The sequence below is a fragment of the Hemicordylus capensis genome, chromosome 1 (genome assembly GCF_027244095.1).
Source record: "Hemicordylus capensis ecotype Gifberg chromosome 1, rHemCap1.1.pri, whole genome shotgun sequence".
In the NCBI taxonomy this organism is placed as follows: Eukaryota; Metazoa; Chordata; class Lepidosauria; order Squamata; family Cordylidae; genus Hemicordylus; species Hemicordylus capensis.
The window spans coordinates 233062819-233087788 of record NC_069657.1 but is presented as its reverse complement, the minus strand read 5'-3'; the positions used below and the strand labels follow the sequence as shown (position 1 = coordinate 233087788).

Below are 24970 nucleotides of genomic sequence, written 5' to 3'. Positions count from 1 at the left end.
TAAATAAGATGAGGATGCAGTTTTGCAGTCCAAACAAATCTTTTGAAGGAGACAAGAAGTCATAGATGAGGGCTTCCTTCCACATCCTTATGGACACATCCTCAAAATATTGAGTCAGTTCCCCACACTCTGCTACTGCACAACTGGATACACTTGGCATTGTCCAACATGGCAAACAGGTCCATGTAAGATTGATCCATTCATTGAAGATTTGTGGGCTACGTCCTCTGGCATTTGCTGCAGAGTTCCTTAGGCTCATTAGTATGCCACAGTGAAAATCCACCGGTCCCAGAGGTCCATGAACATCTGACAAAGGGTGGTTTATCCTGTTCCCACTTTGTTTCATATTTTATCAACTTGTATTTGTTAGCCAAAAACAAGACCACAAAAAGACACCAATCATAAAGCTATTAAACATACATGGGGAACAGGACAAACTTCACTATCCCAGGTAGGGAACTGCAGAGATGATAAAGAATCTCCCCAAACTAGCATGAAGAAAGATGTCTGAAGCTCAGAACAGTGTTTGTGCTATTCCGGAACCAATACAAGCTTACCTGTCGTACCAGTTAGCTTTAACTGATGTTTTTCTATTTCATTCCCTGTAACTGACACTGAAGAATCAGTCACTGTCAGGTTCTCTTTAGCATCAAACCAATCTTCACTGATTTCTTGAGTATTCAAAGAACCTTCAATACAATTTCAAATATTAAAAACTGGTAGTACTGAGAATATAGTACTGACAGGTAAAATCCACACAGGATTCAAGAAAGTGAAAAGTTCTGGACACGGAGCTTTTGTCATCTTCCCCATCCCTAATGTTTGCTGCCCCAGCACATAACACAGGGATCAGGATAGGACATACACACAAATAGTTATACCAGCCCAAGATGTGTATAAATCTTTAAACACACTAAAAAATGAGAGCTAAAATTAAAGTTAGTTATATTAAATGTCTAAAAATAATGTGGCTTAAAATTAAATCTGAATCTAATTCAAGTCAAGTCTACACTTATGTCTTCAAACCGATTCCGTGATAATCCTATATTCAGAGGCACAGCCACCCTTGGACAAATGGGGACACTCATCCCTAGTCTGCCAGGGTCTGGGGGAACACCATGGCACCCCTTGCCCCCTCCAGCACCCATCTGCTGAACGAGTGATTGTCAGCTGGGAACGTGAGGCACGGCCCTCTTCTGCCCAGCAGGAGCTTCATTCAAGCGCTGTTAGCCAATGGCTTCTTTCCCTGCCTTGCTCCCAGAAAGGCAGAGAAAGAAACCCCCAGCCAGTCAGCAAAGCACTGGGTGGGGAGGATTGGGGAAAGGGCCAAGCAGACGCAGGGGACGTGGTCAGCACCAGAAGCCGGAACACTCAGCCCTACTCCCCCAGTTCTCCCCAGCCAGAACTTTGTTCAAGCACTGCTTGGGAGCTCCTCTCTGCCTCGCAAGGTTCAACACTGAACCAGGAGTGTGTGGTTAGGGCATGTTTTCCACAGCAAGCTTTGTATGCCCCTGCCTGTATCAACGGTAATGCATTAAAGTCTGTTTTTCTGCATAAAAGGTGGCTGGTCAGTAAGTGCAGGAGGGGCTGTGCCCCCGCAAAAAAAGAAAAGAAAAAGAAACAACCCCCCACCCCCAGCAAATAAAGGATCAGACTTACCAGCAGCCGGAGAAAACTTCACAGCAGGTAGATTCTTCTAGCCCCTCCTCCCCTGCCAGTAGCTTCTTGTTTTGGCCTTAGGGGCTGCTACTGAAACTGCTCCAGCCAATCAGATTCCTAGGGGGTTCCTCCTGACACTGCCCCCAGGAAGAACTAAAATAATGGATTAAAAATGCATTTAGAAATCCGATTGGCTGAAGCAGCTTGAGTAGCAGCTGTTCCAGCCAGTAAAACAAAAAAAGGAAGTTGCAGGTGGAGTGGGGGGGATGCAGGGAAGCTCCCTGCTCCAGACAATTTCCTGGCTGCTGGTAAGTCTGATGTTTTACTAGCTTGTTTGGTGGGAGGGGGATGCAATCCCTGCTTTCTGCCTTTCACCCTGCTTTTTGCCCTGGCATTTTTACTTTCTGGCTCCTGCCCCCCCGCCCCACATTTACTTTCTATTTTTATCCCTGTTTTTCTGCTCCCCACCCCGTTTGTTTTCCTCAATGCTGGCAGGCTTGGGTAAACACCCAAGCCTGCTGACATGGGAGGGGAGGGTTAGGCTTCTGCCTATGTGACCAGCACTCCCCACGCCACTCCAAAGCCCACCAGACAGACACACACACAGACAGACAGACACACAGACACTTCTAGCCCATCGTATACCTAAAGGTCGCAGAGCAGGTTACAATAAAACCAATACAAGACATAATTAAAACATATGGACACAGAAGTCCATATACTACCGTGCAAATCATGAATGTTTACACTAATGAATCGTGCAACATGGAGATTTACTTTCCATTTAATGATGAAACTTTTTTTGCCAAGTAAATACCAGTCTTTAATTGAAGTTCTGGACACTTACACTACAATGATAGGTACTGCATCTACCCGAATAGGATAGAATAGTACTCTGAATGTAAAATGAAGCCTTAAAAGATAGGTTAAATACAGGTTATACCTGTATCTACCCCAAAGGAGGAGGACTGAATCTAAGACAATGACCACCCACCCCACCCCTACTTAAGAGGCAAGACCTAGGGGAAACCCTCATTTTAGATTTGGATAAATACAGTAGATTTCTATTATCTTTTAAATTATTTATTTCTTACATTGCTATACCACCCCATACAAAAGGTCCCTGGGTGGTGTACTATTAAAAAACCATTAGTACAATTTTAAAATGCAGATAAAAATGCTAAAACTCAAAGCTTTAACACTATAAACGAGAACTATAAACAATGAATGGTGCTTGCCAGGGGTGTAGCTAGGGGAGATGGGGCCCATGCTCACCTCTCTCCCTGGTGGCCCCTCAAAGTGAGGGAGATAAGAAAATAGGGAGGGGTGGATCTGGGGTGGGAGCTGGGTCCTTTGAACCCATCCACTCAGTTATAGCTACACCCCTTGTTCTTGCCAATAAAACAGACTTGGAGGAGGAGGAGGAGCCTGAAGCACATCTTGCTTTGTGAAGGAGAAAGAACTGGCTTGACCTTGCAAGTCTCTTCTCCAAAGAGTTGCACAGTATTCAATGCTGTGGGATACTCTCACTGGTTGGGTAAAAAAGGTAGCGAGTCGACTGCTGTAATCAGACATCAACAGCAGTTTGTTTTCGAGCAGTTTGTTTTTAAGGTATTCACATTCATACTTTAGTGACTCAGAGATTAGGTTACAGAGTAATTCACTATACATGGGGCTACCCTTGGGAACATAGGAAGCTGCCTTCTACCAAATCAGACCATTGGTCCATCTAGCTCAGTCTACACAGACTGGCAGTGGCTTCTCGAAGGCTGCAAGCAGAGAGTCTCTCAGCCCTCTCTTGGAGATACCAGCGAGGGAACTTGGGACTGCTTGCAGATGCTCTTTCTAGAGCTGCCCCATCCCAAGGGGAATATCTTATAGTACTCACAGTCTCCAATTCAAATGCAAACCAAGATAGATCCTACTTAGCAAAGTGGACAATTCAAACTTTCTACCACAAGACAAGGTCTCCTCCCATACGTTTACCCTTGAAGACAGCCCAGGATTTCAGCTGGATCAGCATGTGGCATGGTTATTTTATGCCTACATCCCATGGGATGTTCAGTTCAAAGTTTATTACTGTCTCTGACCAGCACAAGGGGGGGGGGGAATTAAAATATAAATAACAATTAAAAACATAACAAGTCAACAGTCTAACCCACCAACAATATTATAACTAAAAGGTTATAGGGCAGCACTAGAATTATTAATTAAAAACTGATGCAATCTTCGAGCTGCCGCACAGAAGCCCGCCACTTTCCGAGTGATGGCAGGAATACTGTCCTCAAGCAGGAAAGCCACTTGTTGACTAGGCGAATTTCCTGGGAAACGAGCCAGCAATGGAAATATTAATTCTAGATGCAAGTCCCTACAAAAGGAGCAATGAAGCAAAACATGTTCAATTGATTCAACTTCCCCATCACCACAAGGGCATAGATGCTCCGCATAAGGAGTCCCACTGTAGCAACCTTCAAGAAAAGCAGAGGGAAGGCATCTACATCTGGCTTGTGTGAAAGCCACCTATATCTGGGGGTGTCTAATTGTTGCAGATAGGATAAAGGAGCAACAAGGTACCTTGTGGTATCGTTACATTAAAACTCCGGCAACTTAGCTAAATCTTCCTGCTGCTCCGTGTCCAATATTTTCTGTTTCACCAAGGCACGGGCTTGTTGTACTTCCATTTTAAGCAGGGTAAGCAGAAGCAACCCCATTGTTGCCAATTTAGTAAGTATTCTATGTTCCCAGGAGACATGAAATGAATCTTTTAATGTAAGAGATACCAAACTACTATGGGAATGATGGATCTTAATCCAGTAAAAAATTGTAAGTATCCAATATCTAGCCTCCACCTTGACTAGACCCATCTCCAGTATCAATCTGGCATTAGAGACACAACGGGGGCGGGGGGGGGGGTCAAAAGTACAACTCTAAGAAATTTTTAGATTGAATTGTCTCCACCTGCTGAAAGCTAGATAAGGGCCCTAGCTGCGCACCATATGTAAGCTGAGCAAGAGATTTGGCAAGAAAAAGTTTAATGGCAGAGGGTGCAAAATGCCTCCCTTGTATTTTATAGTACATCCCCAGCTTATAGAACCTAGCATTATATCAAGATTTGTGGATTCTTCGCATTTTGGGTATTGCCAAAAGGATTTTAATACAACACTGGAAGGGCAAATTCACTCTTCAATTGCAACTTTGGATCACTGATGTGTCAACATTTGAACTGGTTCCTCCCTGCCCCCCCTATCAGCAAGGTAAAGAAGAAGAATTTTTAGCTATTTGGTTTAACTTTAATAATAAATAGTTTATGCTCTGAAACATAGAACATATCATTGAAGAAGGTGTTGTGTCCTCCCCGCCACGATTTCCTCCTGAGCTGGTTTTAACTTCTGTTTCAAGGGATTTTTCTTTCAGTTATATTCACATGTATTATTACTATCCTTGGTCATGTTTACACATTGTAATCCTATTACAATAAAGGAAATATATATACTTTATGCCTATCTCAAAACAGCTTTATTGATTTCCATTTTGCTTCCAGGCCAAACTCAATATGGTGGTTTTAACTTGTAAAACCTTAAAGAGTTTGGCTTCTAAATATCTCAGGAAGCACCCTCTTTATGAGCTTCCTGAGATTTAATCAGCCAACGAAGCTCTGCTGTGTACCATGTTTTGATGCTAGATTGTCTCAGGGGAATGGCATGGGAAGAACAGAAAGGAAAGGCAAGTGCCAGAAGATCACTTCTCATCTCACCACATGTAGTAATAGGTTAAATACCCAAGCAGGCACCGATTTGAAAACATATCAAGAAAACAGTACACGGAACATCTAGCATCTGAAAGCCATGATATAAACACATTAAGTCAACAACATGGAAGGAAAACTAAAATATGTCACCATGTAAGTAGAGGCAAGTTTAAATTGTGGTGCTCCACAAACACACATTTTAAAATAAGTGAGATGCTTATTCTAATTACTGAAGATGAGAACTGCCCAGAGACTTGCATATGGGGTGGAATAGAAACGTGCTAAACTATATATAAATACATACATGGCACTGGTTCAATACAGAGGCAGTGTTGTTTTAAGAGAGGAGGAATGACACTGAGCAATAAAATTTGCTACAAATTAGAAACCTTTACTCTCCCTATTACACACATTTCTATTAATATCTAATACATTTTGGATAGATCTATTTAACTGTTTGGTCATAATATTTAATGCTTGATTGTTATAGTAGAAACGCCAAGCAATTGCTCTATACGCTTTAGACAGATGTTGAACTTACCGTTTTCTACAAGTTGATCCCTCTCATTGCTGAAAAGCTGCGGGGCACTGTTTTCATCAACACTCACGTGACGAGTAACCTATTAAAAAAACCACTATATTCAGCGGTGTTTCCAAATTTTAGTTTTTTTCCTGACACCACCGGCCCCAGCTTCTTCAGAAGCAACTGCAAATATTTATACACAGCTTTTCAATGAAAGTTTCCAAAGCAGTTTAGAGAAATAAGATAAACCAGCTGGCCCGGACACAGAGCATCTGTGCCTCTAGTTCTCCCCCATTCTCAGACCCTTGTTCTCTGTCCTCCCCCCTCCTCCTATGTTTTTCTCTCTGGCCAGCCCCCTACCCCGGCAGTCACCACTTTCTCTTCCTCCCTGCCACTGCTGCTTTTGCTTCCGCCCCCGCATTTGCTTTCTCTCCTCTGCCACCGTTTTCACTTTCTCTTCCCCCACCACCACTGCTGCTTTCTCTCCCCACCCACCTACCTACCTGCCTGCCTGTTCACTGGCCTGTCTGTTGGCCTTATGTTCCTTGCCACCATTGCTTTCCTCTCCCCCTCCCCTCACTCACGAACTCTTGCGAGAACTAGCAAGCATAGAATTAGCGATGAGTACGTCTAACAGAATTATATATATAGAAGATAGATAAATAAGATGTATCCCTGTCCCCAAAGGGCTCACAATCTAAAAAGAAACAAGATAAACAGCAGCAACAGTCACTGGAGAGGTACCATGCTGAGGATGGACAGGGCCAGTTGCTCTCCCCCTGCTAAATTAAGAGAATCACCACTTTTTAAAAGGTGCCTCTTTGCCCCAGTTAGCAGGGCCATATACTTATAAAACATATGGACAGGTTTCCTACCTGTAACTATAGTTCTTCGAGTGGTCTTCTGTGCATCACACTTGGGTTATGCGCCTGCTCAGAAACCAGGTTCCGGAACCTTCCAAAGCTTTGCCATTAAAAAAAAAAGAATGTGGGAAACGTAGCTCCGTCTATAGGACTCTATCCCACTCTACCTCAGTCAAGGAGACAGCAGCAACCAGAGATTGGCAATAGAGTCAGGCTGCTGTGGGGAGGTAGGGCGGGAGTGTAAATGCACAGAAGACCACCCGAAGAACTACAGTTACAGGTAGGAAACCTGCCCTTCTTCGTGGTCTCTGTGCATCAAATTTGGGATCATAAGCTGTAATTACCTGGTCGGAGGAAGCAACCTACCGAGAGACTGACTGGGGCACCGATGTTCCAAACGTGGCTGTGACCGTGACCGGATATCCAGGGCATAATGGCAGACGAAGGTTGACGCGACTTCCCAGGTCGCTGCCCTGCAGATTTCATCCAGAGAGTTTCCTTGCCAGAATGCCATGGCAGATGCCACAGCCCATGTTGAATGAGCCCAGACTAGGCAAGGTAGCTTTTTCTTTGCCACGTGGTAGGCCAAAGTAATTGCTTCTGTGACCCAGGACAAAACTCTTTGTGTCGAGATGGGCATACCAATGGATAGGGATGTGCCCGAACCGGTTTGGAGGCCATGCTGGAGGCCTCCGAACCGGTCCGGTGGTTCGGCACGGAGGAAGGTTGTAGCTTTAAGGGCAGGGGGGTGGTACTTACCCCCCCCGCCGCCGCTCTTCCCCCTCCGGCGCTGTGTTTTTAGATAAAGATTCTGGGGCGGCAGTGTTCCTCCCTGCCACCCCTGCCCCCGTCGTTAGTCTGCCATTGGCGAAGTTAGTCACACGCATGAGCCCATTCTGCCGTGCGCACGCTCCGCAGACGTCACACATCGTGTGATGTCTTCGGAGCGCACACAGTGGCGGCGGGTGCGCACGTACGGCAGAACGGGCGCATGCGTGTGACTAACTTCGGCAATGGCAGGCTAACGACGGCGGCAGGGAGGAACGCTGCCCCCCCCGAATCTTTATCTAAAAACACAGCGCCAGAAGGGGAAGAGCGGGGGTGGGTGGGAAGTACCACCCCCGCCCTTAAAGCTACAACCCCCCCGTGCCAGACCGGACCGGTTCGGAGCCTTGCACATCCCTACCCATGGACAGACCTGCATAACTAACAACCAGCCTGTTAGACTTTCGGTAGGCTTTAGGCCTGTCCACATAAAAAGCCAACACTCTGCAAACATCTAGAGAATGATAAGCCCTTTCTCTAGCAGAGAGCGGGTTAGGGAAGAACACCAGCAACCTGAAATCCAGAGCCATGTGAAACTCTGATACCACTCTAAGCAGGAACATAACGTCAGGATGCAGCACGAGACTGTCCTTGTGGAATATCAAGTGGGGGAATCACAACGAAGGGCCTTCAGCTCACTAACTCTCCGAGCTAAGGAGATGGCTACCAAAAATACTGTTTTCAATGTCAGGAGCTTCAGGCTGCATGTGGCCAACGGTTCAAACGGATGAGTCATCAGCTGAGAGGACTAGCTGTAAATCTCATGAGGGCAATAAATTGGGGGGGGGGGGAGGCAATGGAAACAAGTTAAGCAGTTAAAAACCTAACTGCCGGGTCAGTAAACAAACCTGAATAACTGTGATAGGCAACTATCACCACCAAGTGTACCCTGTCAGACATGAGCTTGTGCTGACTCCCACAGTGCCAGAAAGAACTCCAAAACAGCTTGGACTGGAGCTTGATTGGGGGCAAGACCCCATTTTGAAGTGTGTGAGCACAATTTCTCCCATTTCGCAGCCTAACACCTACGGATGGATGGTTTCCGTGCTGCATCCAGGAACCTTTGAATTGTCAGTGAATTGCGTTGGCCTTATATTTTCCAGACCATCCGGAGCAGCGACTCTAGGTCTGGATGCAATCTGCAGCCATTGTCCATTGTTAGAAGTTGAGGGCTCAGAGGTAAATGCAGGTAAGTGTGACTGGCCATATCCAGAAGGGTGGTGAACCAAGGCTGCCTCTGCCACCATGGGGTTACCAAGATCACCCACTGAATCCTTGGAATCAACAGAAATGGTGGGGACACATAAATCAAACCCCGACCCCAAGGGCAGAGAAAAGCATTGCCTAAAGAATGCTGGTCGACCTGCCCTGCTGCAATAATGTCTGCACTTCGCGTTGGCAGCTGTGGCGAAAAGGTCTATGGACGGTGTTCCCCACCTGCAGAACACTCCTAACAGGGTGCTCAGATCCAAGGACCACTCATGGGGGTTAGCTGTCTGGCGGCTGAGTGCATCCACTAGGGAGTTGGAAGTCCCCTCTATGTGTATGGCTGTCGGACAGACTTTCCTGAGCGTACACCAGGTCCGTATATCTAGAGGTAGATACATCAAGCTCTGAGAGACCCTGAACTGGCCCTGCCAGTTCAAGTAAGCACAGGCTGTGGTGTTGTCTGTTAGGATGAGCACCGGCAGCCCTTTGATCCAACAGTGAAAAGCTTTTGACACCAGAAAAACAGCCAGTAGTTTGAGGGAATTTATGTGCCTCCCCCTGACCAAAGGCCCGCTACTGTGAGGTTTCTGAAGTGGGCCCCCCAGCCAGAGTTGGAGGCGTTGCTTGTTATGGTCATCTTCAAGAAGAGCTGTTGAAACAGCATACCCTTCGTCAAATGCTCATCCCTTGTCCACCACAGTACTGCTGCATGTATCTCCTGTGCAAGCCAAATGTGCATGCCCTGATGTTGGTATTGCGGACTGAAGTTGTCCAGGAGCCACGCTTACAGATGATGCATGTTGAAACAAGCTAGCAAGAAAACTGTCGTGGTGAAAGCCATAAACCCAAGAAGTCTTTGCATGAACCTGGCCATATGACATCTTCTCTGACAAAATGCCCATGCTGTGTCTAGGAGACTGTTTACTCTGCGAGGAGCCAGGTAAGCCCTCCGCACCCTGGAGTCTAACAGAGTCCCCAGAAACTCCAGTTTCCGAGTCTGCGTAAGTGCTGACTTTGTGAAATTCACCTCCAATCCTAGGGAATGAAGCAAGCGAAGAGCAAGTTGCATGAGTCTTACTAGGTGTTGGTGGGAGGCGGCCACCAGCAACCAGTCACTGATGTATGGAAAAACTGTTATCCCTTGAAGCTGAAGATGTGCCACCGCCACGCACTTCATAAAGACATGAGGTGCTGATGCCAGTCCAAATGGAAGGACCTTGTACTGGTAGGTACAGTCACCCACTCGGAACCTTAGATACTCTGTACATGCCCTCCAACTTCTTTGAGGTCAGAGGGAAAGATGCTGGCTTCTCCCAAGCGGACTTGACAATTTGAGCGATCGTTGAAACTAATGGAAGCACAACCACTCCCATAGTCTGAGGCTGAATTAACTCAAAAATGGGATCCTCCACTGGAGGGCACTGATTAGAAGTGTCCAAACCCAGTGAGGTGCCCATTCGGAGCAATTGCTCTGTATAAGCCTTAAACTCCACTGAAGAGCTGCCTTCCGGCTGCTCCGCTCCAGCATTTTTTGTCACACTGTCCACTATCTCTCCATCCAGGGTATTTAGCACTTCCAATGGCTGGAACCAGATTTCGTCCAGGATCACTTCAACTGGAATAGATAGTACAGCTGGTGGCAGTGATGGAAGTGGGGGTGCAGGGGTTACTGGGGCAGGTGGGTCCTCCACTGGGGTTGGAGGATCCGGACCTGGAGAGCTACGAGGTTTAGCAGGCTTCCTCCTTTTAGTCCTTCAGCAGTCTAGAGTTTTGCCTCAGATGTTTGGTGGAAGCCCCTCCCTGTGCTACTGCAGTCAGCTTAAATAGGCATGACTCTTGCCTCCTTTCCCTCAGTTTTGATAGACTGCCACAGTAAACCCCACATGGAAAACAAAGAGTTACTGCAGAGGGCAATGTTTGTGCACAGATGGCCACTTGTTTACTTTCTCTTTGTGGCCTCTGTGCACTCACACTTGGGAGCAGGAAGCTAGATTACCAAGGAGGACAGTGCAGATCAGACAAACAGGGATTAAAGAACAGCCCTCCTGAGAGCTGCACTGAGAGCATAGTATCTAATGAAAGTGAATGGTTGTGCGTAAGCAGAAAAGACTGAGAGCATAGTATCTAATGAAAGTGAATGGTTGTGCGTAAGCAGAAAAGACTGACAGAGTTCAGGAATGAAGACACCTATACAAAATGTAGTACAACATGGCAATAGTCCATGCGGAACTATTACAAACAGACCTGTACTGGCACTGGCTTCTTAGTCAGATGGTACATGAGATTAATCATGAGAGACCAATTGAGACAGGAAACAAACTGAAACCTGGAGTCCCTTGTTGGACCTGAAACAGCAGATGAATAGAAACAGTCTTTCAGAAGGCCGACAGTACATGCAAGAAAAAAGCCCCCACCTAAAGAATGCAGAGCCTGTTCATCTACAGATGTTGGTGAAGGGAAGGACAGGTATATGTCCTGAGATAAGTTGAAGCTTCTTTGATCTCCTGAATTAGTTCACAACTTGAAGTTCTAAGGTGCTGTCAGATGTAGTACTGGTAGATATTCTCAACTGACTGAACAATGTAGGGTTGATAACGGAAGAGGTTTCCACCTGGGGCTGCCATAACTGCCAGTGATCTTGGTGAAATGCCAAAATGACATTTTGTGTCAAAGTGTACTAAGACACTTTGGAATACTAGGTAGAAGCAATCTCATCAGTATGGCCCAACGTTAGAGTTCCAAAAGCCTGTGTGAAAATCTGCTGAGTTCCAGAATCTGGAGCAACCAGAGATTCAGTCATTGGTTCTGAGTAACAAAGAGCCAAGATGGAGGATGGCGAGATATTACACAGCAGCTGGACATGTGAAGTTGAATTCTTGGCCAAGTTAACAAAGCTCAGTAACAGTTTATCCCCCAGTAGAACAGTTCCTCCCAAACAAGAGGAACAATTATGGCATGCACAGCATGTGCATTTCTGACAGTGAAAGCACAACTCAGCTTTGTGTTTTTCTCCCAAATAATCTGGCATTTGTCAGTAGCAGTGTTAATGTTGAGCGTTTACTTCCATACACTAATAAAAAGGAAATCTTGGTGGTAAATCTATGGTAGTAGCAGCAGGAGGTGGGTGGGAGGGAAACACGATTTTAAAAATAAGGCCAGGTAGACAAAGGCTACCAAAAAAAATGCAAGTAAGAAGATATAGAACTTTGCATGGGAAACATTTTTCCAATTCAGAAATTTCCAGAAAAGCCACATTTCTAGTTTGAATACTGGGATACAATATGGTTGACATTGTGACTAGACTGCTGTATTAGCCTTGAAAATAAATATATTGAGGACAGTGTTCCCTCTAAGGCGTGCGTGTGTGTATGCTCTCACACAATTTTTGATGCTCACTCAGTTAAATTTAGATCACACTCAGGTTGAATCAGGAAGGTCCCACTCTGAATGCATGTGCACGCACACTGCCTTGATACTGTTACACAGAACAAAACTCATTCTGCACACAGTTGGGGGGGGGGGAGAATGAGAGAACACAGATTGGTTATAATTAATCATCCAAGGTTAGGAAAAGGTTTTTAGCAGGAGCCCCTACTACTGCAGTGCCAAGCCTTGAATTGAGGAGTAAAAACTCACTTTTCAGAGTGAATACCCAAAACACAAAGGTTCTTCTGTCACACCTACTTAGGCTGAAACTACAGTAGTAGGGGCTCCGCATGTGGAGCAAGGCTGCAAACAGGCTGCACAACAGAGGCCCATGCAGTCACTTGGGAGGAGGGGAGCTGGAAACGGAGCATTGGTTTCACTTACCGTGAAGGCTCCTTCTTGATGCTGGAACCGAGGACATCTCTCATTGGGTTATCATGTCCACGTGCTCCCAGGCAGGACTAATCAAAATTAGTTACTAGGCTTAAGAGCCCCGGATGGATAACCCCGCCCAGTTCTTTTAGGCCAAATGTGCAAATAGCATGGAAGTAACTAGTATACAACCAGCGTTAAAACACGGACACACACTGGAACTATTAGCTGTGCTCTTGTAATATGCTCAAGTTTCCTGTGGAGTAGGCCAGGACACCGCCTGGGAGGGCCGAGATGTCCTCAGCTCCAGCATCAAGAAGGAGCCTTCACGGTAAGTGAAACCAATGCTCTGTTCTCTGATGCCTGGAGTCGAGGACATCTCTCATCGGGACATACCAAAGCCCTGGCCAAAACTCTCTGGGAGGGAGTGTCCTTGCCTACTCTGGGGGAAGAACCTGTTGAAGCACTCTGCGTCCAAATGCAGCTTGAGAAGATGCATATAGATCAATTTTATAGTGCTTCGTAAATGTTGACAGAGCCTTCCAAGTCGCAGCCCTGCATATTTCATGCACTGGCACGTTGGTTGAGAAGGCCGCAGATGTGGACGCTGCCCTAGTAGAGTGAGCCAGAATGTGTTCTGGTGCTGGAAGGTGTAGAGACTCATAGGCTAGTGAAATACAAGTCCGTATCCATCTAGCAATAATCTGTGAAGACACTTGGCTTCCAATGGAAACTGGTAAAAAACTAACAAATAGACTCTCCGTCTTCCTGAAGCTCCCCGTGCGTCTCAGGTATCTCTTCAAACATCTGCGTATGTCTAGTTTATGCCATTTTCGTTCTGTTGGGTGAGTTGGCCTAGGACAGAACGATGGAAGTATGACATCTTGTGAGTGGTGGAATGCTGAGGACACCTTCGGCCTGATGAACGGGCTAGGAATGAGACACATGGAGTCAGCAGAGAAAATGCATACATTTTTATGAGCCGACAGAGCATGCAATTCAGATAGTCTTCTTGCAGATGTAACAGCTATTAAGAACGCCATCTTGTACAATAAAAGCCTTAAGGGAATGGTTCCTATCAGCTCAAACGGATGATTCTGAAGTGCCTTAAGAACAGTGTGGAGACTCCAAGATGGAAAAAGGTGAACCACCATAGATGACAGCAGGGTAGCCCCCCTCAGGAATCTTTTAAAATGAGGGTGGTTAACAACCTTGGATTTGGATAGACATGCTATCACATCTGCTAGGGAAGCAGCTTGTCTTTATAACGTATTAGTCTTGAGTCCTTTGTCTAAGCCATCTTGTAAAAATGCCAGGAGATCTTTAATGGACACTGTCCCCTGAGGTATGGAATGCCTTGCTGAACATCGAAGAAATGCTCTCCATGTATACTGATATATACGCTTGGTGGACTCCCTTGTGGAAGATAACATGGTAGTTAGGACACTTCTCGAATAGCCGAACTTACTTAAAATTCCCCGCTCAGTCTCCAGGCAGCTAGTTGAAACCAGCCTGGATCGTGATGTTCTATGGGACCTTAAAGTAGAAGATCTGTTGACACCAGGAAGAACCACGGTTCCTGTATGGCCAAGTGATGTAACTCTGCAAACCATGGTCTCCTGGGCCAGTAAGGCGCTACTAGGATGACCTGAGCCTTGAGCAAGCGCACTCTGCAAAGAAAGCGGGCCAAGAGCGGAGTTGGTGGGAAGGCATACAGCAGTTCCCAAGGCCATCTCGCTGCTAGGGTATCTGCCCCTTCTCCTTGTGGGCAGGGGAAGCGGGTGAAGAACCTGGTGAGCTGTGCGTTCAGTGCTGAGGCAAACAGGTTGACTCTCGGGGTGCCGAAGCGTCGCGTGATCATCCGAAAGACTCTCCTGTTGAGTGCCCACTCCACGGGTAGGAGCTGCTCTCAACTCAGCCAGTGCGCTATCGAGTTGAGATCCCCTTGTACATTGTGGGCTATGAGTGAGGCCAGGTGAACCTCTGCCCAATCCAATATCAGTGATGCTTCTGCCTGAAGAGATCGAGACCTGGTCCCCACCTGTCTGTTTATGTGGGCCTTCGCCATCGTGTTGTCTGTTCTTATCAACACGTGGGAACCGGTGATCAGGTCCTGGAATGCCAAAAAGGCAAGACAGATGGCCCTCAGCTCCAACCAATTGATGCTGTGTACATTCTCGCCTTGTGACCACCGGCCTTGGGCTGTTCTGTGGTGACAATGTGCCCCCCAGCCGGTCTTGCTGGCATCAGTCATGATCAGAATCCAGGCCGGGTCGAGGAACTCCTTGCCTCTTCGCAAGAGCCACCACCGCAGGGACATTAGTATGTCCTGGGGAACGAGGATGGTTATGTTGACTTTCTTCGAAATGGGTTCCCTGAATGTTAGAAGGAACCATTGTAGCGGTCGTAGATTAAATCTGGCCCACAGTACTGCATCCAACGTGGCCACCATTAGGCCGAGGAGACGTGCCAACGACAGGAACTTGGCTTGACAAGCATTCAGCACCTCCCATATCTCTTCCCTGAGGATCTTGATCCGGTCTTCTGGTAGAAAGAGACAGTCCCTTCGTGTGTCTATTAGGAAGCCCAGATGTTGCATCCTGGTGGAAGGTTGCAGGTGACTTTTTTCTACGTTTACTAGGAATCCGTGTTGTTCTAATGTGCGAAGAGTTAGATGAAGGTCTCTTGTGGCAGACAGTTCTGAGGGAAACCTTAAAAGCAGGCCGTCGAGATAACAAAGAACACGAACTCCCTGTAGTCTTAGATGTGCGGCCACAGGTGCCAGCACCTTGATGAAAATTCTTGGGGCTGAGGAGACACCAAACGGCAATGCTTTATATTGATAATGTACTCCGCTGTATTTGAAGTGCAGGAGATGACGACTTTCCAGATCTATGGGAATGTGTAAATAAGCTTCCTTTAGATCTATGGAAGTGAAGAGGTCCAGATGTTGTAACCCCTCTGTTATGGTGCGAAGGGATTCCATGCGAAATCTGTGTTTGGGAACCCACTGATTCAAAAACTTCAGATCCAGAACAGCTCTGAAGGATTTGTCCTTTTTGGGAACCGTGAAGATTATGGAATAGATTCCCTGTCCCTGTTGATTGATAGGCACCAATTCTAAAGCCCCTATATCTTTTAAGTGGTGAATAGCGCCCAGAAGGCCAACATGCTTGATAGGCCAACGTGACCTTGGGGTTGGTAGAAATCTGCTGGGTGGTAAGGATATGAGTTCTATCTTGTAGCCCCACTGCACTGTCGACAGAGCCCACAAGTCCGTAGTTGTTTCCTGCCATTTTTGAAAGAAGGCTGACAGGCGGCCCCCCAGACACCGTGCTGGGGAGTCATTGCTGTTTTTGAGACTTGGGTTGATTGGCAAAGGCCTGTCTGCCCTCTTGAAGGGCCTAGTGCCTCGCTGTCTGCCCCATTGGGGTCGCTGGAATCTCGAATCCCTGTCTCTCCCTCGAAAGGAGGGTCGGAAGGATCGAAAGGGCTGGTACTGGAACTGAAAAGTCCTTCTTGGAGGAGGACGTTCCTGTTTACGTGTGGTGGATGGAAGAGGCATGGTCTTATGTTTGTCCTTAGACTCTACTAACACCTCTTTAAGGGCCTCCTCCCCAAAGAGTTTAACCCCATCAAAGGGAACAGAGGCCAAACTGGCCCTAGAAATCGCATCCACAGGCCAATGTTTTAGCCACAAGTTACGGCATCCCACAACTGTGGCTGTGGAAGCCCTGGATGAAAATCTTATAGCATCTAGGGTTGCATCAGAGACAAAGACTTGCACCTTTTGAATCTTTATGAGTTGGTGCCTCAAATTAAACACATCTGTAGGGGGATCCTGAATAAGGTCATCTAACCAAACTATAGATGCCTGTGACAACATTGAGGCCACCGCCGAGGCCCTAATGGCCAGAGAAGAGGCCTCATTAGCCCTTTTGAAAGAAGCTTCCAGTTTTTTTTATCATTTTGATCTTTCAGGGCTGATTCCCCATCCTTCGGTAGTAAAGCCACATTTAGAAGGGCAACCACCGGGGCATTTGTTAAGGGTACTTTAAACATGTCCATAGCCTCTTGTTGGAATGAGTAGTACTTATTGGCCACTGCCAATGATCTACGACTAGAGGAGGGGAGTAGTCACTCCTCCCTAACCATATCAGCCAGGAGTTCTGGGAGAGGTAACAGCAACTCCTTACTCTTCAGTTTAGGAAACACCAGCGAGCCCTTAGTAGGTGGAACTGCCTCAGTGGACACAGGTGTTTGAAGGTCTAATGCATTCATGGCTCTAGACATGAGGGGATTCAAATCCACTTGAGAAAATAATATTTGAGATATTGTGGATGCAGGATTGTCATCCAACCATTCTCCCTCTTCTTTGTCAAATGGGTCTAAAGGTAATTCCAGCCGCGGGCTAGGAATAGAGATCGGTGATGGAACCACAGGATTAGGAATTGGAGCCACAGGATTTGGTATAACAACAACAGGTACCCCCGGATCTAACGGTACCGCATCCGCTCTTGAAGGAGTCGGGGATATCAGCCCGACAGGGCGAATGGGCTCACGTGGGGGAGCCGTAGGTAGGGGTTACTGGGTGTAAAATCCGGTGACTCCCCGCCAGACCCCTCCGAAGAGTGAAACCCCCCCCCCGCCTAAAACCACCACGTCATGAGGTGGAATCAGGTTGAGCCTCTCAGCGTTAGTGTGCCTCCTCTTGCGTGTTGCTTTTCTGGGGGCCTGAGAAGTGGACTCCTCAGAAGAGGACGTATACACATTCCCTGGACCTTTTCTTAGACTTCCTCCCTTTTTTAACCACCTCCCTAAGAGACACAGAAAAGATCTCTTTAACCCAGTCCTGCCATGCAGTCAACATATCCAAAGGGAGACTAATGGCCTGAGGAGGTACATTCTGAATAGGTTGAGGGACATTTACTGGGGGGTCATTTACTGGAGGTCCCTGGCTAGCCGCAACAAGGAGGAATCTCACCGGTCTTTCTGCTGTGGAGACAGCTCCCTGACGGTCCGTGGAAGAAATGTGGCTTGGAAGAGTGGCGGCTCCCAGGATTCCCGCCAAAACTGTCGAGCCGCCATTTGCAGGAGCTGTTGCAGAGCCACTAGAGGGTACAGCGGCAGAAGCGGTACAGCTCGGCTCTCTGAGCTCTGGAATGGGTGGGAAAAAGACCGAGGTCTGGCCAGCACCATCCAGGCTTGCATCTCCCCTTGCTCTTGCCACAGTTCGCATTGTGCGGGTGAGCAGGGATGGGCCCGATCCAGCGCCCATGCCCATAGCACTTGAGGGACCCGATATGGCGGCCATCAGCAAATCCTCCTCTTCCCATGCAGCCATTAATGGCGCCGCCGCTAATGGCAGTGATATGGGGGGCGAGCCCGGCGCTCGAGAAGCCCTCCATTTGTCCTCCCCTGGGCACTAAAATGTGTCTAATAGCCTGGCGACGCTCCATTGTGCAGGGAAACAGAGGAACAACAGTTGAGGAGGCTAGCAAAAAGAGCGAGAAAGAAAGTGTGTTGGTTTAAGTTATTTGTTTGTTTTAAAACTAAGTAAAAACTAAGTAAGAAATAGAGTAAAAGTCCAAGTACAATGAGAAACACCACAAAGAAGTAAGAAAGAGACAAATAAGATTTGCAAGAGCAATACAAACGATCTCTGCCTAGGAGCGACTGCAGGACTAAAAGAACTGGGCGGGGATATACGTCCGGTGCTCTTAAGCCTAGTAACTAATTTTGATTAGTCCTGCCTGGGAGCACATGGACACGATAACCCAATGAGATGTACTCGGCTCCAGGCATCAGAGAAGAGCTTGCTGCCACCTCCCCCCCCGCATCCCGCCATGCAGGGTCATTTTCAAAAGTACAAGGGGGAACTCTCCCCTCCTCACCCCCACTTCCTCCCTGCAGCCGCTGCCCCAACCCATCCCGCTACCGGCAGCAGTGCTCTTTACAGGGCAAAAGGGTAAGTTTCCCCTCCCCCACCACAGCATTTTGTTTTTAAAATAAAGGTAAAAGGGCAGCAAAAGCCTTTTTGCCTATGGGAGGCAAGAAGCTTAATCTGCCCCTGCACAGGAAGAAATATGTGGATACCTTGCAACCCTCATCTCTGACTAGATGACATACTATGATAGAGATGCTACATCTTTGTGTAGCCCTAATTATGACATCATATAGTGGAGAATCTGCCCTCAAAATACTTTAGCAAGTTGTCAAACAGCTGAAAAAAGTTAATGTTCAAAAGACTTACTAAAGGAGCTGAAGAAGCTTCCATATCTTGGGGCAATGAAACCTGCAACACAGACTTTACTGTCCCGAAGGTAGAACTGAAAAACAAGACATTACTACTCTAAACAAGTATACATTATCAATTTATGTAGCATTTCTTTAAGTGTGTGAAGTACTTTCCAGCCACTGCTTTATTCCTTGAGTGTCTGTAAATATGCAAAAGAGGGGGCACCACAACAGCAAGGCCAAAGATGCAGACACGTGGCACAAAACCGTTTACTGGTGAAAAACAAGTCTCTACACATTTCGAGAAATAATCTCTTCAGGGGACTACAGTATCAAATAGGACAACACACAATAGAAAATGAATTGCAGGAAGTTCAAGCAAACATCAGAAGAAATACAACACAGAAAAATAAAATGGTCATAATAAAAAGTTACACAAAACACACTACAAAGCATAAGGATTCAAGTTACCAAAAAGACAAGAATGATGAACACTTAAAATTAAGAACTTAAATGGAAAAGTTAAAAAACAATTTGAAAAGATGAAAAATATACCTACTCTAAAAACAGTGTTAAAAAGTTATATTAATAAGTATATAAAATACTGACTAGTTTATCCTATAGACTTCAGGATCCTCAATGTTGGGCCCCCAGATGTTCTTGGACCAATTCCCATAATCCCCAGGCCCAGTGGCCTTTGGCTGGGGATTATGGGAGTTGAAGTCCAAGAACATCTGGGGGCCCAACGTTGAAGATCCCTAGAGTACAAAATATATCTTACCAATAGCTGTTCTGTGAGGGACCAGTCTTTTGTATATCATGAAAAAGAATTTTGCTTTTTATATACTGTACTAATTTTTAAATATTGAGGAACAATAAATGGGCTGTGCCCACTCTTGAAGAACCAAGTACGTAACCCAAGAATGTCATTTGATACAGCACTGCATTCTGAAACTCCAAACAGCAGCAACATCCAGAAGTGCTTTTTAACAACTGCATTTAATTCATCAGCAGAAGCTTCTCCTGGAGAGACGGCTTGACAATCTATATCCACAATAGCAGTTTATAAGACCGACCTATAAGACACCCTACATAGGGCTATCACCGAAAAATATTCAGAAGGTTCAGCTGGTGCAAGATGTGGCAGCCTGCTTCCTACCAGGGAATAGGACATGTTATAATGTATGTTAGTCTTTAAACTGGCTCCTGTGTGCAATTTCAAGATGCTTGCAATTGTTTATAACACTGTAGGTCCTGCCTATCTCAGGGCATGCTTCCCATTTGTGCCCATATTCTGCTGAAAATGGAAGAGGGACCCTATCAGTGAGAGGCACAAAACTGGCTATGTTGGTGGCATGATCCCTGTCAGATGATTTAACTACTGTACAAGGTTTGCCCACACCCTACCATGTAATAATTCCACAGGCACTGCAAGATTTAGATTAGTATTTAATTTGTTGATCACAGAATCAGTGACACCTTTTTCTGTGACTGCTAATAATTGTTTTATTTATAGTACAACAAAATCTAACTGTTGAATAACAGCCTTTTTCAGTTTTTATTTTATTTTAAGTGGCACAACAGTTAAGGTGGGCTACAATGTCTAGCCAACAAATAGATGAAAAATATTTAGCTTGATAAAAGGTGCCAATTTATCGAGACAATTTTTAAAAAAAAGATTAATGTATGTACTTGCAAATCCACAAGTGGCAGGAATCTTATTCTTAGTCACTTGTAGTCCATTTTTGTGTTTTTGAGTCTAGCAATTCTATTTCATTCAAGAGGAATTTCACACTTACTTGCTTACATATTCCTTTTCTTCTATAACAGGCCTGCAAGTTTGCTGGCAGTGCCGATGATACATCTGACAGCGAATTCTCAGAAACTGCATTTCAGCAGTTATTACTCTCTGTAAGAGTTCCTTACAGCAGTTTGGCAAGTGATTGGTTATTTCTTGAGAAAGCTGCATCATCCTTTCAACAGATAAATATATAAATTAAGTAATATTTAGGAATTTACACCCAACCTACTTTTCAAGAAACAAGGTAGACTAAAGGATTATTTAATTTTTTACAAAGTTGATTGTTTATTGTTTATGGCCTATCAGCAGTTGCCTTAGCCAAGCAAATAGTTATAAGGGAGAGTTATAGTTCCAATTTTCCAATATTATTGATACAAAGATGTATCAAGAATAATGTATTCAAATGTTTCAAATAAATGACGTTCTTTAGCTTGGATTTCAAATAAAGTATTATGAAAATTTGTTTTCCTAGCTTTTTTAAACTTGTTGCTATTTTTCACAGAATTTTAACTTCTTAAAGGAAAATTAAGTCTTAAGATGTAGTAATATCACTAGAAGAGCGCACACATTTTAAAGCATATATCATACCTGCTCAGGATTTCATTTAAGTCTCTACTATTCAATTCCAAATGATCCTGGAAAGACAAGTTGTAAAACGTTTCTACCTGAATTTGCTGGCAACCATAATTTGCAAACAAGCTTTAATCAATGTAATAAGTTTTTATAACAGCTTTAGCTGATTAAACAACAAATCATTAACTTTGTTGAACACGCACTGCTTTGGTGCTCCTGTAGTGTTTGAATAAGGGAATCTGGAGTACAGAAAGAGCGAACTATGTGTTCTCTCTCTCTGCAAAATATCCACTTCATACATTAAAACAGAAAATACTTTTCTGTAGGACTCAATGGCTCTTACTTAAGATGCATATCTGCAGCTGGACACTACCTTATAAAATAAATTGTGGCTACATATCAAAGATTTGTCCAGAAAGGTGACTAAATCTAGCCCCTTTATGAACAGCTGATTAGAACTGCAGTTCATTTTACAATCTTCTGTACATACAGCCTATATATCTGATTGGGCTGGCGAAAATCACATTCATAGCACCCACTTCTGTGTACTCATCCAGCTGGAGATGTGTGCAGAGAAGCCTGTTGAACATCTGGTTCTGACCAATACAGTGGATATTTATTCTTATTTCTCTATGTAAATCGCTTTGGGAACTTTTGTTGAAAAGCAGTATATAATATCCATAGTAGTAGTAGTAGTATCATCATCAGAATGACACAATTTCACAAGCCCTCCAAGGTTTTTCAAGGTTACCTCCATGTTTGATTTCCATCCATGTTTTGCAGTTTCACAAGTGATACAGTTTTCTAATATATCAGCCATTGCTATTTGCGAAGAAGTCATCTCCATATCACCGCAGATGCATGACCAATCGGTATTGCAAGCAACACTTCTGTGGGAAACATCCAGCCATTCCTTTGGCCTACCTTTGTTCATCATTGTTATCACTGTGTTTTGTGCCCGGGAAACCACTGAAGCCTTGATATTAGTTGCTCGACTTGTTGTAAAGCAAGCTCTAAAATCAGAACTTGCATCAACAGCTTGGTTAACTTTGCTTGGGCCATCATTCAAATATGTTATGCACTTTAACTCTGAGTTGGGAAGATTCTCTTGGCATCTTCCACTATGACCATGTGATCTGTGGCTGCAATTCTCCTTGTCAGTTCTAATTGCAGACACAATTGATTCTTGATAAACACAGGAATCTGAATGTGCCGAGTCTCCACTATAAATGTGTGCATGTGGTAAAAATGTTCTCCCCTGCTGCAGTATGTGTGAGTTTCCACTTTTCTGTAAGACACTTGTACTGGTGTGATCAGTTTTTTTACATAATTCTCCATCACTAGCCATTTCAGACACCAGTGCTGTGTCAGTGGCTTCCATCTTTTCATCAATGGTGATATTGCTCACAGAAAGAGATTTTGAATTATTCCTTCCTTTACTTCCAGCGGCTTTAGCACTACCTGAATCTTCATTAAGGAAACTATAAAAAATACTGATAGTCTGCTCTCTTTCACCGTCCTCAAAATTCAAATGTGTATCTTCTGAACATTGGCCATTTTCATACATTTGAGGGAACTTTGATATTTCACTATAATCGTAACAGTCATCAACAGAACAAACTGAAGTAGAGGACTTATCCTCCAATTTGTTAACAGACTGCTGGTCATCTATAGACTCATCTTCATTTCCTAGTTCTTTGCTCTGAAGAGATTCTGAGCTTTCTGTTTCTTGCCTGGATGAGGAGCTTTGATCTACGTAATCTTGTTCTTCAGCACTGTGATATTCTAATTGCGAATCATCATCTAAGTCACTAAATCTGTACTCATCATTCTGATTGTCCCTGGAGTATATACTGATACAGCCTTTTCCCAAGTTATCAATATCTGCTTCATTTGCATTATGTACTGCAATGGAAATTCTCTGTCTCTCTTTACAAGCAACATCAAGATCATCATCAAACGATGAACTTAAGTAAGATAAGTTCTCTTTTGGTAATGTTAATTCTGAGGCACTCAGATAGCATGACTGGCTTGAAATGGAGCAACTGGTTCCTACTTGAAGTTCACTAGAGATATTAGTAATTTTAATTTGTTCAGTATGTTCTGACTCTTGGAATGCATTCAATATTTCTGATTTACAAGCAACTTTCTCTACTCCACTTTGTGTTTGTTGCATGGTGCTAGCATTATGACAGTCACTAGAAGCTATTAGCTTAAGCATAACTTCATCAAATCTACTTTTCTCAGAACTACTTGATGGCTGACTGGATTTAATGATTGCGTTCTCACCTGTTTAGAGACAAGACAACATTCAGGCTACACATTTCAACATTGCTCTTATAATTACACAATACAATTTGCTGATGCAACTAAAAAGGAAGTGACAATCTATGAACACATTGATAGTATGACTAGAGTTGCCACCCCCCCCCCAATTCCAGGTTTCACCCAGATTTTAAGCATCTCACCCAGATTCGCAAGAATTTCAGCTTTCTTTTTCTTTTTAAGCTAAGCTCTAGCCCTTGGAGAAGCAGAGTTATAGAGCAAAACATGGTCACTATTCTGCTCAAAAATTATTTCCAAACCAATTTACATAATATGCAGATTAAGCACCTAGATTTGGAAAGCCAAAATATGGCAACCCTAAGTATGACATACTACAAACCAAATACGTAGCTTCTTTCACAAATAAAGAGATAAATTACTTTTCTAAAATTAGAACAAAAATCACTAAGCTACTGAAAAGCAAAGTTAACTCACCTGAAGGGCTATTAGTACTGGGTTTTGTGAGAACGTTTCTCCCAGATGCATTTATTGCAGCAGTACCATATCTACAATAATACTCCCTTTGCCAGTAATTAGAAGCGACAGGTGAGAAAGGTGCTACCACAAAGGGGTGTGATGGATCTATAGTCACAGGACAATAAGTTTCAGGTGTACACAAAGGTGTTCTTGGGCAAATGTATAAAGGTACCACTGAATAAGCAAATCCTTCATGAAACAAATAGTGTCCCTGAAACCAAGGCCTTGCACACAATAAAGGTCGAGCATATACATTTTCATTAAAATAAGGTAGGCATGACATATTTTAGACATGTGTAACAGGATAAGAGTATAGTTCCTAGAACGCAAGAAAGATAAAAACATGCATATAAAAATAATTAACAAATTGACTGAAGAGTTCAGTCATGAAATTGTTAATTTATATTTTAAGTTTAAGCAACATCTCAAACAGAATTTAAAAGTTTGAAACGAAACTAATCATGGTGAAGTGCGCTTCTTAAGAACTACTTTAAGCTTGAGTTTGTAAATATTTAAAATATTGAGACTGCATTTAGCCACAACTAAGTTACACAATTTCGCTTACAAGACCACCACCGCCCCGCAACATGCAAAGAAATAATGAAACATCATATCTTCATGTCAGGATGTCTTATCTAGATTTGGTGTCATTTCCAAAACAACTAGAGAAATACAGTTGGGCCGTGGATAACGAAGGTACACCCCCGCCCAGCCCCGTTAGTTCAGTGGAACGGCGGCCCGTTACGCAGTCAGAGGCCAGGCCAAACTCCCCAGCACACCTCCGTTAGTATGTTTCTCCTCGGGCTACGTTCCCTCCTCGCGAGAATATCTAGTAAGAAGGGAAGGTTTCGGGGCGCGGGAGAAAAGGGACCGCGCAAGGACCCTCGAACCAGCTCCCCCAACGAACGGCGCTCGGCGTCGTAACGCACGCG

General features: G+C 44.7%; 1 protein-coding gene across 2 annotated transcripts in view; it reads right to left on the bottom strand.

The window, feature by feature from the left end:
- Positions 1–24970, bottom strand: part of RBM44 (RNA binding motif protein 44) — a 49043-nt gene extending 24073 nt beyond the window's left edge. The window contains exons 1-8 of one of the 2 annotated variants that reach the window (XM_053283291.1): positions 24818–24969; positions 23997–24357; positions 21988–23525; positions 21252–21298; positions 20662–20835; positions 18879–18954; positions 5949–6027; positions 558–689 (exon numbers count right to left, since the gene is read on the bottom strand). In XM_053283291.1, coding sequence (XP_053139266.1) covers positions 558–689; positions 5949–6027; positions 18879–18954; positions 20662–20835; positions 21252–21298; positions 21988–23525; positions 23997–24321 — 2371 coding nt within the window. In that variant the 5' untranslated portion in view covers positions 24322–24357; positions 24818–24969. Of the gene's footprint in view, positions 1–557; positions 690–5948; positions 6028–18878; positions 18955–20661; positions 20836–21251; positions 21299–21987; positions 23526–23996 lie in introns of both variants that reach the window. The other variant, XM_053283292.1, reaches the window with a different exon arrangement.